The sequence below is a fragment of the Vulpes vulpes genome, chromosome 10 (genome assembly GCF_048418805.1).
Source record: "Vulpes vulpes isolate BD-2025 chromosome 10, VulVul3, whole genome shotgun sequence".
NCBI classification, from domain to species: Eukaryota; Metazoa; Chordata; class Mammalia; order Carnivora; family Canidae; genus Vulpes; species Vulpes vulpes.
This window is the reverse complement of record NC_132789.1, coordinates 9,524,233-9,540,511: the sequence shown is the minus strand read 5'-3', so window position 1 is coordinate 9,540,511 and position 16,279 is coordinate 9,524,233. Positions and strand designations below refer to the sequence as shown.

General features: G+C 40.2%; 1 protein-coding gene across 3 annotated transcripts in view; it reads right to left on the bottom strand.

Moving 5' to 3' along the window:
• The window catches only part of MAPKAPK5 (MAPK activated protein kinase 5), a 40,573-nt gene that overhangs the window by 8,523 nt on the left and 15,771 nt on the right, over nt 1–16,279 (bottom strand). For 2 of the 3 annotated variants that reach the window (XM_072725147.1, XM_072725148.1), the window contains exons 4-6: nt 13,127–13,216; nt 12,285–12,380; nt 2,425–2,505 (exon numbers count right to left, since the gene is read on the bottom strand). In XM_072725147.1, the coding sequence (XP_072581248.1) occupies nt 2,425–2,505; nt 12,285–12,380; nt 13,127–13,216 (267 nt within the window). Of the gene's footprint in view, nt 1–2,424; nt 2,506–12,284; nt 12,381–13,126; nt 13,217–14,889; nt 14,999–16,279 lie in introns of all 3 variants that reach the window. The other variant, XM_026018901.2, reaches the window with a different exon arrangement.

Below are 16,279 nucleotides of genomic sequence, written 5' to 3'. Positions count from 1 at the left end.
TATCTCCAAAAATCACCTCACAGAGACTGGAAAAGTTTCAGGAAGTCTTAAGGGAACTAACCTTTCTCTCCATCATATGTTTTCTATGCCACCAACACTATATATATATATATATACACACACACCAGCACACAAGGCCAGTCTAATGTGAAATAAACAGTTACTTTTATTCTCACTGCTCAGGCCCAAGCTAGTAGCTGATCCTTGGGTACAGGTGTAAGATACTTCACCTCCAGCCAGAGAAATAACAGAGATAAGTCAACTGGTTGGGAAACATGTACACTGTCAACCTGAGCAAGGTTGAGGCTGCAAGCACAAAGCAGCTAAGACACAGGCAGGCTGACCCCATAAAACAGCACAAGTCATTTTGTAAAGGCCCAAAGCAGTTTGACACAGATCAGGAAGAGGCACTAGAGGGAAGAATAGGAGGTAGAAAAGCACTCCTCTGACCACAGATGACTCACTGTACCCATCTGCAGGACCATACACCATTCCTGGAGAAGATACTCTGAAAGAAAGGAAACTGCCACCAACTATTTTGTCTGTAGGTATTAAGGTGCCTTCATGTGCTACAGTCACAGCATGATTATTAGTAACAGACTCGTAGACTCGTAATTTAGTTAAATGCAACTCCACCTGCCTCGATACTGGGTCTTCAGAGGTTTCAATTCAAGCCTATCTTGAGTCACAGGACAAAAGCAGTGTCTGTCTGCTTGAGAAAGGAAGCCAAGGGAGCCTGTCATTGCAGCCACATGCTATTTTCATACCACACAGTGTCCTGATGAGAGAAGCCTAGAAAATGGGATGTCTCAGCTACTCCCACCTATGTTTTGGCATCATACTAATCAGTATTTGTAGATGACATGACCTATGCTACAGACCATAATTATAAAATTATAGAGGTGAGGCACCTGAGTGGCTCAGTCAGTTAAGCATCTGCCTTCAGCTCAGGTCATAAACTGGAGATCCTGGGATAGAGCCCTGAGTTGGGATCCCTGCTCAGGGGGGAGTCTGCTTCTCCTTCTCCCTCTGCTCCTCACCATGCTCATACTCTCTATCAAATAAATGAAACGTTAAAAAAAAAAAATTACAGAAGTAAAAGGAATCCTAAAAATAGTTCAAATCCCTCACTTTCCAGACGAGAAAACTGATACTACTTTTTGTTTTTATGAAGATTGATGTATTTAACTTCTAAAAACTTAATTACATCCTATTATGTATTTTTGTTAAAAATTATTTGCAAATGTAGCAGTGTTCATTTAGCTGCCAATATAAAGAGGATTATCTCTAAACTAATATATATATATATATATATATATACACTCAAAAATAAAGGAGCTGTTTATTTCAACATGCTACTCATCTGCAATGTGTAATTTTTATGAATGTCATGCTAATGCATGAGCACCACTAGGTTCACAAAATGGAATAGGAAAATAAGACAAAAATACTTGTGGAAAATAATATATCACACAAGAATCCATTGCATTCATGCTGAGAAAATTTTAGTGAGTAAATTAATGTCATTTAAGTGCTTCTACCACGCCTTTCCTGTGTGCATTAAGAAGCAGGAAGCAGTTTCTGACTCTGATGCCATAATCAGCATAGTCCTCAAACCTTCACTACATAAGAGAGCTGACCATGGTTTTGAGTTTGTAGGGTAAGAATGGCAATGAAAGTAGATGTTTAGGGTTCTGGTCACACTGTGCCAGTGACAGTGCAAAGAACAGGGTCCTGAGTGGCAGAGGAGCCTGTGTTTATGTGTGTGAATGTGTGCACATGCTTAGAAATATGTGGGACCCAAGAAGAGCTGACCTGCCTTTTTACCACGCTCGGGTCCCTCTGTCATCTATATTCAGCCCTGAGTCCCCAAGCAGCATCATTATTTTTCTGATCTACTCTGCGACCCCAGGGCCTGCTTTAAGAAGTCCTAATCCTCTTTGTTTTAGAATAGAGATATTTGATGTGTAGGCCACAGACTGAGAACTGTAAGACCAGGAACACCTGCTGTATGTCGCAGACACTATTCTAAGTTGGGTATTTTATGGGAAGAAAGACTGATACCATAAATGGCCATGGAATGTTCTGAGAAATGGCCTCTACCTGAAAAAAGCAAGGCAACCACATCTTTTAAATGTGGTCAGTGGACTATAAACTATCCAAATAAATAACCTACAAGTGACCATTGATTGCCCTTGGTTCCTGCTGCAAAACCTCAATTGTTATGAACCTTATTTCATATTTCATCAGACACAAAAACCTGAATTCCAAGTACTCTTCTGCATGTGTGGTTGCTGCCAGCCTTTTGGGTAGGAATATTAAAAGATAAGAATGGAATTAGTCACATTCCCAAAGGACCAAAAACACCTCACAGGAGAATAGGGGCTACACATGAAGGCTGCAGGTAAGTGTCTCTTCCCCTACCTTGTTATAAGTGTAGGGTGTTGGCGAGGTAGGTATGATGCCAGATTTCTCCTTCTGATGCCTTCTCTGTGCCTCCAATACCTGTCAGAGTCAGACCAAAGGGGACAATTTACTGAAAACAACACCAATAACCTAAAACTTGAGAAAGAATGCTGAAAAAGAATGCTGAAAGAGGGTAGACACTAGCAGTTAACAATGAAAAAAAAAAAAAAAACCCTCCAGAAAACACAAACTTTCAAAAACCTTTTTTCCCTCTTACAACCAGCATATCAGTGTTTGCCCAGGTCAAGGATAAGAGGATCAAGTCCTTGGAAGAGATTTAGCTCTTCTTCCTGCCCATCAAGGCATCTGAGATCATGGACTTTTTCTTGGAGACATGGACATCCCTTACATGTATATAAAAGCAGAACAGTGCTGGCCAGTAGATCAAGTTCAAGGTACCTGCTGCCATCAAGGACTGTAACAGTCATGTTGGTCTGGGTGTTAAGTGCTCAGGATGCAACCACTGCCATCCATGAGACCATCATCCTGGCCAAGCTCTCAACTGTCCTGTGCAGTGAGACCCCTAGGGGAACAATGCTGGCAAACCCCCAGATTCCTTGCAAGGTGACAGGATGCTGTGACTCTGCACTAGTTTGCTTCCTCCTCACACCCAGACCCACACTACTGTCTTAGCCCTGTGCCCATGAAGCTGTTGATGGCAGACGTTGACAGCTGCCACACCTCAGCTAGGAGCTTCATTGTACCTGGGCCAACTTTGCCAGAGCGACCTTCAGTGCCATCTCCAAGACTTACAGCAGCCTCACTCCAACACTCTGGAAAGAGACTGTTCACCAAGTCTCCGTGTCAGGAATTTACTGATCACCTTGTAAAGACCTACATCAGAGTCTCCATGTGGAGGACCCAGGTTCCAACTATGACCACCACATAGTGTTTTTATACAAGAATAAGGTGAATTAATTAAACCTGAAAAAAGAGGGACGCCTGGGTGGCTCAGTGGATGAGCGTCTGCCTTCGGCTCAGGACATGATCCTGGGGTCCTGGGATCGAATCCACATCAGGCTCCCTGCAGGGAGCCTGCTTCTCCCTCTGCCTATGTCTCTGCCTTTCTCTCTGTGTTTCTCATGAATAAACATTTTTTTAAAAAAAAACCTGAAAAAAGAAAATGCCATTTATAACAGCATAAAACATAGTAAGAATAAATCTAATAAAGATGAGAAAGATCTATACACTGAAAACCACACAAGTATTGCTGAGAAAAACTAAAGGCAAAAATAAATGGAGCAATACAGCTTGTTCGTGGGCTAAAATGCTCAGTGTTGTTCAGATATCTGTGTTCCCATATTGAACCATACCTCTAAAACAACCCCAGTCAAAATCCCAGCAGGGTTTTTTGTAGAAATTAACAGCTGATTCTAAAGTTTATATGGAGGGTGGCTCAGTCAGTTAAGCATCTGCCTTTGGCTCAGGTCATGACCCCAGGGTCCTGGGATCGAGCCCCACATTGGGCTCCCTGCTCAGTGGAGAGCCTGCTTCTCGATCTCCCTCTACCCCTTATCCCAGCTTGTGCTCACTCTCTCTCTCTCTTTCACTCTGCTCTCAAAAAAATAAATAAATAAATAAATACAATCCTTAAAAAAATAAAATAAAGGTCATATGGAAATGCAAAGAAATTAGAAACAACTATGAATAAGAACTAAGTTGGAGAGCTAACACTACCTTATCTCAATAGTTATAATAAACCAACAGTAATCAAACCAGTAAGGTATGGGTATAAAGACAGACACGAAGATCACTGGAACAGAACAGAAAATCCAAATTAAACCCACACATATACATTCGATTGATCTTTGACAAAGATTCAAGAGCAATGCAGAGAAAGAGAATCTAAGCAGTGTACATAGGGCTCACAGGAGTTCAGCAGTGTGGATGAAATTTATGGAGAATACCAGCTGTAGGGAAGGTACCCAAAAATCTGCATAAGGAACCCTTTGATCCTTGACTAAATATAGTAAGTTGCACATAACAGAATAAGATTCCATGAGGCCAACAAAGCAACCAGCTATTAGAACCACCACCAGGGATCTCTAAGCTGAGAGTAAGTCTAATGTTACAAAAGTCTAGGAGATATGTGAGGTCCAACTAGCCAAAGTAAAGAGACCTTATTGATCATTGGGGCATCAATAGGAGACCAGAAATTTTCCTCTAGATAGCAGGGCTGAGGTAGCCCTAGGATCAAGCCTAATCTAGACTTGCCCTGGCAGAACTGAGCAGCAAGCTTCAAGACAACGAAGTCAATCTGCATGTAACTTACCACTCACCAAAACAATCTTTAATACTTTAAAATGACAACAAAACCCCAACATTTACCAAGATAATATTACAGCATCCAGAATCCAATCAAAATTTAAGATATTCAAAGAAGCAGGAAAATGTAATCCATAACCAGGAAATGTGATCTATAACCAGGAAGGAAAGAAATCAGTCAATAAGCAGACTCAGAAATGGCAGAGCTGATACAATCAGCATACAAGGATTTAAATATGTTATTAAATATGTTGAGGTACCTAAAGGTAAACATGAACAAAATGAGAAGGGAAACATGATATAAATGTGAAATGATGAAATTCACAAATTAGTGCAGAAGAAAATAGTGAAATCGAAAACCTAGCAATAGAACTTGGCCAAAGTGAAGCAGACAGAAAAAAAGATGGGAAAAATAAAATCATGGGAGTGCCTGGCTGGCTCAGTTGGTAGAACATGAGACTCTTGATCTCAGGGTCTTGAGATTGAGCCCCACATTAGATGCACATTACTTAAAAATAAAACCTAAAAAAAAAAAAAAAAAAAAGATCAGAACTTCAGTACTCTGTATGATCTAACACACATGTAATTGGAGTCTCAGAAAAAAAGGCAGAGAGGACAAGCAAAAAAATATTTAAAGAAATGTCTGAAAAATTTTCTGAATTGATAAACACCATAAACTAACAGATCCAAGGAACTCAACAAACCCCTAGCAGGAAAAACAAATACCTACATCCTAGTCAAACTGCTAGGACTTGTTTCTGTTTAGAATGTAGAAAGCTGGAGTGTTACTCCCACTGTAACAGCAAGGAAAAGCTAAACTACAAAATCTCACTTTTCTTGAACCCTACAGATCAGAGGTCTCGAGGCAATGAAGTACCCTGCAATCTAAAGAAAGGCCCTTCCAAGAGGCAAGATGTGAAAAATGGCTCATCTATGACAGAGCCTGGGAGTAAGCACTATAGCACACTACACGAGTAAAAAGAATTCAGCTAAATTTTCAGCAAACTGCTAAAGGCAAAGTGTGGGCTACCATGAGGGGTTGGCAGACTCTGTAGGAATCACAGAAACAAGGGGAATCTGCACCCTTCACAGATTCTTCCACACAGACTTCTGCCACATGCTCAACAGGACCCCTGCACAAGAAGACTGGGGCTGGTTCAGAAAACATGTACCTCCCCATCCTTAGCTGTTGTCATCCTCTGCCAGGCAGGCAAGCATAATCTACTGCTAGGGGAGGAGAAAGATTGTGACTCGAGAGCCCCTCTGAGGCACAGGTGTACAGGTGCATGCATAAGCACACAGGTGCGGCCAAAGCTAACAGTGGAAAAGGAACATGAAAATTAAATAAATAAATAATACCCGGTGGTACTCCCAGCCCCCACACTAGGCACAAGGCAACAAGAGAGGGATGCCAGTGGTGCACTGAACAGAACCATAGCAACAAGAAAGCTCAAACTCAGCTCAACTTCTGAGCAGACTGACTCAGCCACCTACCCCCTACACTAAATGACTAACAGCAGGTGCAGCAAGCCCACTTCAAGGCATAACTACTATTCACATCTGTCTCTACAGATTCTAAAGATATTTCAAAAATTAATAACAGATTACCATAATTTTATGCCAATAAATTCAACAAGTAGTCAAATTTCTTGAAAAACGGCTAAAGAAATAAAAAATTCAACTAATCTATATACCTATTTTAAGATTGATTAAATCAGGGATGCCTAGGTGGTTCAGTGGTTAAGCATCTGACTTTGGCTCAGGGTGTGATCCTGGGGTCCAGGGATCAAGTCCCACATCGGGCTCCCTGCAGGGAGCCTGCTTCTCCCTCTGCCTATGTCTCTGCCTCTCTCTCTGTGCCTCTCATGAATGAATAAATAAATAAATCTTTTAAAAAATGGATTAAATCATTTAAAACTTTCAATGAAGATTCCAAACTGTTTCAGCAATTGCAAAACTGTTTCAGCAAATAAACCAGGATACATTTCCCAACTAACTGTCTAAGGTTAGCATTACCCTAATACTCTGAAAACAAGCAAACACACTATAAAAAAAGATTATAGACCAACATCTCTCTTGTTAGAAATCATTAACAAAATACTAGCAAATCAAATCAAGCAAGAAGATAAGTATATCATGACTGAGCAGAGTCTGTCCCAGGAATGTAAAATTAGTATAACATTCAAAAATCAATGAATTCATCACATTAACAAAAGAAAGAAGAAAAATATATCATCAGCCCAACAGATGCAAAAAAAAGCACTGGACAAAATTTAACACATTCCCTTCAGTAAACTAGGAATAGAAGAAAACTTCCTCAATCCAAAATAGGGCATCTACAACACCGTTAATATGCTTAATGGGAAAAGACTGAACATTTTTTTCTAAGATCAGGAATAAGGCAAGAATGTCTGCTCTAATTACTTATTTTTTTTAAAGATTTTATTTATTTATTCATGAGAGACACAAAAAGAGAGAGAGAGAGAGAGAGAGAGAGGCAGAGACACAGGCAGAGGGAGAAGCAGCCTCCACGCAAGGAGCCAGATGTGAGACTCAATCCAGGAACTCCAGCATCATGCCCTGGGCCAAAGGCAGGCGGCAAACCGCTAAGCCACCCAAGGATCCCCCAGCTCTAATCACGTATATTCAGCTAGTGGGCCTAGCCAGTACAATAAGGCAAGGAAAAGGAAAAAAAGGCAAATGTACTGGAAAGAGCAAAGTAAAACTGTTATTATTCATAGAAAACATGATTTTATACGTAGAAAATCTTAACAAATCTACAAAAATCTACTATAAATGATAAGTGAATTTAGCAAGATATAAGGGATCAAAAGTCATTTGTACTTCTGCAAGCATAACAAACAACTGGAAAATGAAATTATTAAAAATATAATTCCCAACAGCATCCAAAAATATAAAATCTAGGAATAAACCTAAAAAAATATGTATAAAGCCTATACACTAAGAAATACAAACACTTCTGAGAAAAATTAAAGACCTAAATAAAAAGATCTATCATGTTTACTGATTGGAAGACTTAATATTGTTAAGACGTCAACTCTCTCCATATTCATCAATAGATTAATTAAACACAATCCAAATCAAATCCCAGGAGACTTTTCCATTTTAGAGAAGTGAATTTTAAAATTTATAGAAAAGTAAGGGGATGCCTGGGTGGCTCAGTGGTTGAGCATCTGCATTTGGCTCAGGGAGTGATCTTGGAGTTCGGGGATCGAGTCCCACATCGGGCTCCCTGCATGGAGCCCTCTTCTCCCTCTGCCTCTGCCTCTCTCTGTGGGTCTCATAAATAAATAAATAAAATCGAAAGGAAGGGAGGAAGGAAGGAAGGAAGGAAGGAAGGAAGGAAAAGAAAAGAAAGAAAAGAAAGAAAGAAAAAGAAAAGAAAAGTAGGGTGCCTGGGTAGCTCAGTCGATTAAATATCTGCCTTTGGCTCAGGTCATGATCCAGGGATCCTAGGATCAAGCCCCACATCGGACTCCCTGCTCAGTGGGGAGCCTGCTTCTCCCTTTCCCTCTGCCATTCCCCCTGCTGTGTGCGCCCTTTGTCAAATAAATAAGTAAAATCTTTAAAAGATAAATAAAACATAGAGAAGTACAAAAGATTCAGAATAATCCTAACAATTTTGAAAAAAGAATAAATTTGGGAAAAAAAAAAAAAAAAAAGAATAAATTTGGGGCACCTGGGTGGTTTAGTCAGTTGAGCATCTGCCTTTCGTTCAGGTCATGATCCCAGCATCCTGGGGTTGAATCCTATCCTACATCAGACTCCCTGCTCAGTGGAAAGTCTGCTTCTTCCTCTCTGTCTACCCCCTCCCTTGCTCTCTCTCTCGCTCGCTTGCTCTTGATCAAATAAATAAAATATTTTTTAAAAAGAATAAAATTGAAGGACTTCTTATACTATCTGATATCTGAGGTCAAAATATAAACCTATAGTAATCCACATGATATTGCTGCAAGGATAGACAAAATAGATTAGAACAGACTAACACATATGGTCAATTGATTTCTTTTAAGATATTTACTTATTTATTTATTTGAAGGAGGAGGGGGCCAAAGGAGAGGGAGAAAGAGAATCTCAAGCAGACTCTGTGCTAAGCCCAGAGCCTGACACAGGGCTCCATCCCACGACCGTGAGATTGTGACTTTGAGCCAAAATCAAATCAGATGCTTAAGTGACTGAGCCACCCAGGTGCCCCTGGTCAATTGATTTTTGACAAAACAGCAAGATAATTCGGTTTGACAAAATTGTAAGGTAATTCAATGATATAAGGTTATTCAACAAATAATGTGGAAACTTGACAACCATAAGGAAAAAAAACCCTTGACCTTTATTCTACACACACCCACACCACACACCTCAAATGAATCATAGTCCAAAAGGTAAAAGCTAAATAAAACTACAGAAGTACCTGGAGGGCTCAACTGGTTAAGCATCTGACTCTTGATCTCAGCTCAGTTCTTGATTTCATGATTTTGAGTTTAAGCCCTGCACTGGGCTACCTGCTACACATGGAGCCTAATTAAAGGGTGGGGGGGCACCCCAGGTGGCTCAGTTGGTTAAGCATCCAACTCTTGATCTCGGTTCAGGTCATAATTTCAGGATCATGGGATCAAACCCCAAGGCAAGCTCTATGCTCAGCAGGGAGTCGGCTTCTCTCCTTCTCCCTTTGCCCCTCCCCCTACTTAAGCATCTGACTCCTTCCCCCTCCCCCCTCCTCAAGCTCTCTCTAAAATAAATAAATAAATCTTATAAAGAAAAGCTGGGGCAGCCCGGGTGGCTCAGCGGTTTAGCGCAGCCTTCAGCCCAGGGCGTGATCCTGGAGACCTGGGACTGAGTCTCACGTCAGGCTCCCTTCATGGAGCCTGCTTCTCCCTCTGCCTGTGTCTCTGCCTCTCTCTCTCTCTTTCTGTGTCTCTCATAAATAAATAAATAAAATCTTTAAAAAAAAAAAAAAAGCTAAAGCTATAACCTTTAATAAGAAAACATGAGAAAAATTATGTACATGGGTACAGAAAAATCTCTTAGGAACAAAACCACCAACCATTAAAAAAAAAAAAAAATGAGGGCAGCCCGGGTGGCTCAGCAGTTTAGTCCTGCTTTCAGCCTGGGGCATGATCCTGAGGACCCGGGATCAAGTCCCATGTCAGTCAGGCTCCCTGCATGGAGCCTGCTTCTCCCTCTGCCTGTGTCTCTGCCTCTCTCTCTCTCTCTCTTCTCTGTGTTTCTCATGAATAAATAAAAATAAAATCTTAAAAAAAAAAATTTAAAAATAAAAAAAAAATGGGTGAGGGGTGTCTGGATGGCTCAGTCAGTTAAGCATCAAGCTCAGATCATGATCTCAGGATTGAGATCAAGCCGTATGTCTGGCTCCATGCTGCACATGGAGCCTGCTTGGGATTCTCTCTCTCCCTGTGTCCTTCCCCTCTCTCCCTCTCTCCCTTTTCCCCTCCCCCCCCCAAAAAAGAATGACTTAGACTTGATCAAAATAAAAAACTTCTGGTGTGCCTGGCTGGTTCAGTCAGTGAAGCATGAAACTCTTGACCTCCAGGTTGTGAGATCATGCCCCACACTGCGGGTGGAGATTTCTTAAATAAATAAATAAACAAAAATATAATTTAAAAAAATAAAAAACGGCTGTCACTCTAAAAAGCAAGCCACAGTCTGAAAGAGATATTCATAATATATATGTGATGGGCAGAATAATGGCTTCCCAAAGATGTCCATGTTCTAATCCCTGGGACCTGTAAATATGTTACCCTACACAGAAAAGGGACTTTGCAGGTTTTATTAAATGAAGGATCTTGAGATGGGGAACTATCCTGGATTGTCTGGATATATCTAATGTAATCATAATTGTGAAAATGAAGCCAGAGGGTCAGAGTCCAAGATACTGGAAGATACTATAGTACTGGCTTTGTAAATGAAGAAAGAGGCCACCAACCAAAGAATGCAGGCACCTCTCAAAGGTGGAAAAGGTAAGGTAATGGATTCTCTCCCAGAGCTTCCAGAAGGAACACAGTCCTGCCAACACACTGAAACCATTTCAGACTTCTAACCTCTAAAACCATGAGGTAATAAACTGTTGTTTTAAGGCACTATGTTTGTGGCAATTCATGCAGTAGCAATAAAAAGTAATGCACATATACAACAAAAAAATTGTATCCAGAAAATAATAACTTTTTATACCTCACAATTATAAAACCAACAACCAAAAAGCAGGCAAAAGATTTACGCCCATACTTCACAAGAGAAGGTACTCGTATTTCACAACTGAATGTCTAATAAACACTTGAGAAAATATTCAAGTTATATAATTAAGAAAACTTCATAATTAAATCCATAATTAAATAATACTATGGACCTAATAGACTAAGATTATAAATACTAACAAACATGAGTTGATGGTAAGAACCATGAAGCAACTGCAACTCTTAGATATTACTGGGGAATATGTAAAATGGTACAACCATTTTGGAAAAGATGTCCCCCAAAACACATAAATGAATGTTCCTACGAGCTTTATTCATAATAGCCAAAAATGAAAAAGCCAAAATGGCCATCAGTCAGTCAAAGGATAAACAAATATTAGTCCTTTGTGACAGAATACTACTTAACAACAAAAAGGAGGGCAGCCTGGGTGGCTCAGTGGTTTAGCGCCTGCCTTCACGCCCAAGTCGTGATCCCGGGGTCATGGGATCGGGTCCCGTGTCGGGCTCCCTGCATGGAGCCTGCTCCTCCCTCTGCCTGTGTCTCTGCCTCTCTCTCCCTGTGTCTCTCATGGATAAATAAATAAAATCTTTAAAAAAAAACAAAACAAAAAGGAATCAGCCGCTGAAAGACGCTAAAAGACACAGCAACATGGATGAATTTCAAACACGTACTGAGCAAAAGAAGTGAAATACAACAAGTATAATGAGTTCCATTCATATGATTTTCTACAAAAGGCAAAACTACCCCATAACAACAGAAAGTCGATAAGTGGTTGCCTGCGGCCAGGGACTACGTGGGGAGCAGAATAACTACAAAGGTCCAGGAGAGCTTCTGGAATGATGGAAAGGTTTCATATCTTGACTGTGGTGGTGACCATGCAGGAGTATCTGTCTGTCAAAATTCATCAAACTACACTAAAAGTAGTATTTTATTATACATAAATCATACCTTGTTTTTAAAAGAAGTTGATTTTAAAATAAAATGCCTGGGCAGCCCAGGTGGCTCAGCGGTTTAGCGCTGCCTTCAGCCCAGGGCCTGATCCTGGAGACCGGGGATCGAGTCCCATGTCAGGCTCCCTGCATGGAGCCTGCTTCTCCCTCTACCTGTGTCTCTGCCTGTCTCTCTCATGAATAAATAAATAAAATCTTTAAAAAAATAAAATAAAATAAAATGCCTGCACCTAATTAAGCAGACTATAGATTTCTGAAGCTGACTTCTCCCCTTCCCTTTGGTAATACACACTCACTTGTGCTGTCGAAGAGAAGAAACTTGTCTATAGACAGCCTGGTGACACATCCTGTGGCAGAAACAGAAATGCTTACCTGAGGTGCAACATAATAAGGGGTGAATTGGGGTGTCATCAAGTCACCTTGGTCAATTTTGGCAAATCCAAAGTCACACAACTTCACCGGGGCATCCTGAAATAAAACAAATGGGAGTCCTTGCTCCAGAGTTGTCAGTAAACACTAAAGGAAAATCCAGGTGGAAGACAAGTTACCTTAAGCTGTCTCTTACGAGGTGCTGGCTGACACCTTGAGCCTATGAATAGCAAGTCCTCACATCTGGATTCCTCACAATTATTCATACTGAGGAATTTTTCTTAGTAACATAGAGGTAAAGCATTTTTACCCACTCACAGTTAGCCTTGTTTTGTGACCTGTATATGCAATACTAAAAGTACCCCCTGACTCTATCTACTGGCCCATCATCTCTCTTCAAACCAGGGTGCAACTTCACTTTCAGCATCAGCTTCATGGTTGCCAGAGCAACTTATTTGGTGGGACATGGTACATGGGGCAGGGGGTGAGACTGGAGAGGAAAAAAAACCTTATCAGCATTAATGACAAATACAACTATTACACTTCAAGGGAATATTTAACAGCATATAGATTCCTGCCTTTTTAACATCACCTCCAAATCATATCCAAAATCTTAAGTCTTACAAATGTATATCAGTACCATCCAAAATTATCAGTGCAAGGGGTATAACAGAATGTCCTTGAGCCTCTAGCAAAGAAGTGGGGAAAGTTAAGCTGCTGGAAGCACTTTGGCTTAACGCTTCTTCACTATGAATTCAGAGCACTCTGAATCTACACCTACACACCCATTCCCGAACTGTGTTGAGAGTGACAACACTAAAATGCAGAAAAACAAGTCATCTCACCAAAGAGTTATCCTTGAAAAGCAGATTTTCAGGCTTGAGGTCTCTGTGAGCGATGTTTAACAAGTGACAGTGCTGTAGAGCCAAAGCTATCTGGAAAAGGACATAATGGAGCAACCATATCTTAGAAAAGATAGCTCTTTAACACCCCTGGCTTAGAGAACTCAGGATATTAATATATATATATATATATATATATATATATACACACACACACATCCTTAATTAAGTCAATTAAGACTGTGGCTGGCTTTCAGTTTTACAGCAGAAATTGAGTAAGCCTTTGAGTACCAAGAAATAGAAATGAATTCAGCTTAGTTTAGCTGCAACCTGTGTTTCATTAAACAAAAAGAAAAATAAAACAGTAAAACACTTCTTTGTCAAAGTTAAACCCTGTACAAAATGGAAAGAATGAAATGTTTCCAATTCCACTCATCTGAGATGCAACCAGCACTGCAGAGTAAGCGCTGTGCCAGGCAGCCTTCAGCAGGCCTGGGTTTCCCCCCACAGGGCAGTGGGCACTCACACCTGGCTCCGAAGAGAACTGCACTGTCCGGGGGGCTCAATGCCAGGCTCTGCCTTCAAGAAAAATAGAAAGTCGCTAACTGCATTTTTCTACCTTATGTTCCAATTTGCTCATCCCATTTGCTGAAATGAAATGTCACCTGTTTAGGTGGGTTTGAAGGGTTTTTGTTTTATACAAGATCCCCTGAGCACATCCTAATATTTGAAATATTTGAAAAATATAAGATGTAATTTTGAAAATTAAATATAACAAATTCTATCTGTTCTTCAACTCTTAGCATGAAATTGCCCTGGCATTCCAAATATCAGTTCCTCCCTACCAGAAAGGAGGCATCACAAAATGCTTGAGGTACCTGCACATTGTTAGCACCCAAAGCTAAGGCCACCAGCTGACGTGCAAGTGCAGGTAGTGTGCTACCTGAGGGGCAGGTCTTCTGTTAACATGACAAGGGGCTCTGACCCAATCAAGTAGACTTTGATAGTAATTCTCACTATAAGTGGGAAAAAAAATGCTTGAGGTTCATGGAAAATTTGGAAGAATTTTCTATTTAGAACCAGTTGTGCTCTGATTCCTGCTTTTTGCCTTGCTTGCTTGGCCTGAAGATAAGCCTTGTAGAGTTAGCTTTTCACCTCCTCAAGAGGTTATTTCCAGTTAGATTCCCAGTACTGTTTGTGACATAAATCATTTTTCTAGTAATCCAATGTGATGTCAAAATACAGAGACTATTAAAAAATAAAAAACCCACACACAAAATACAGAGACTATAATCAGGAATAACCCAGAATTACAAAGACCCAAGAATTCTATTAAAATCTCATGAGGTGACTCATAAGCAAAAAGCATCTTGTATACAATTGTCCCAGAACATATTTTTATCCCATACAATCTTTCAGGTGTTATCAGGAGCAATTTATCTCAAAGTCCAGCAACAGTGCTTGGACACCACATGTTTAAAGATATCTACGGTCTACACAGGAACTAAAAGATTACCTTCCTTCCAGAGTTTATTTAAATCTTCTAGTAGGCAAGCAATTGACAACCACTTAAAAATACAGTCCCCCCCAAAGCATAAAAGGGGTCACAATTCTCCTGTCAAAGCATCTTTTCTGATTACATAACAAAGCAGGCAATGAGAGATCAAATAGAGCTTTTCTTCAAGCTTTCTTTTATTCCCCCCAATGAAATTGTGCTTGTTAACCAACATTGTTGGCGGTTTGATTGGTACCCGGGGTTAACTTGCCTGCTTTGTTACTTGGCTGGCTTGCTTCTCTGTAAAGTGCCGGTGCTGGCTGATTCTGTGAAATAGCTCTCCCCCTTCCATCATCTCCATTACAATTAAGAGTCGAGCCCTGTTTGAAAGCATTTGATTTTGTTAAGTTAAAAAAAAAAAAAAAAAAAAACCTGAAACATCAAATAGCTAACCTAAAGATACCTCATCTACAAAGTGTGTAACTACTTCCTAAGTCTAGCCCTACCATGCCCCTTGATGTTGGACCCCTTGTCACTATCAACTAGATGCTACAGACAAGGAATATCCTTTACTTAGAACTTTCTAAGAAGCTAAAATGGAAATAAAATAAGTTTTGAAGACAATGATCCTCTTGAAGATACTGTACTTAGTTATTACTAGATGTTAAAGAGGAGTGATCTTTTAAGTTATGTTTTGCACTGCATTTAGGGCAGCTAGATGGAAAGTATATTGAAAACGGAATACGGCTGTACAGGATATGAATTTCAAGTCAGCTGGCTGGTGTTGGGCTAGCCTAGTTATTCACTCTCATTCTGCATCTGTCTGTTTCTGTGTCTATGTCTGTGTGTCTGTCTCCACTCCTTCCCCCACTACACTAGTTTTCCATGTGAGCCACAGCATACCCAGCAAGACAGCCGGACAGGGTTACACAGCTACTAAAGAAAAGCAAAAATTTTCATGTTGTTAAAAAAAAAAATCAGAATTCTGGTTATCATTCTTTTATACAAATGCTTCCAGTTTCTATCCAAATGCTTTCACCAACAGAGCACAGTTGTAAGAAACAGTCATTTGATTTCCCATTTGTTTTTACAAATCCATCTTCTTTTTCCACCCAAAGACTCCTACCCGTCCCCTTCAAACTCTAGCACCCACATTACCACTCTGTGAGATACCTTGTCTCCCCAGCCTACAGTGAGCAGCTCTCCTCTCCTTTATAAGCTCAAGATATTTTATGGATGCCTCTCCTTGCTGCCTATCACATTGCTATGATGATAGATTTACATTTACATAGATGATAGATTTCATTTACATAGAAATCATACCTTATTTAACCTTGAATTACTACCTGGAACACCACCCATTTGGCAGCTAAAAGAATAGTATTGATTTCCTCCTTTAAAAGGAAGGTCAGGCTAAATAAGGGCTTTTTGCCATATCAACCTAAGCCAGTGCTAATAATATTTGGTCCCCTTTCACTAATTTGAAATAGAATCTGTTTTAATTCCACATTACATACTTTTTTTTTTTTTCTTTAAAGAGAAAGTAATCACAATAATCATGGTCCCAGAGAGTATATGGGGCATAGCTGAAACAAGACTGGCAATGAGTGGGTAACTATTGAGGTTCAGTGATGGGTACCTGAGAATTCATTTCATAATTC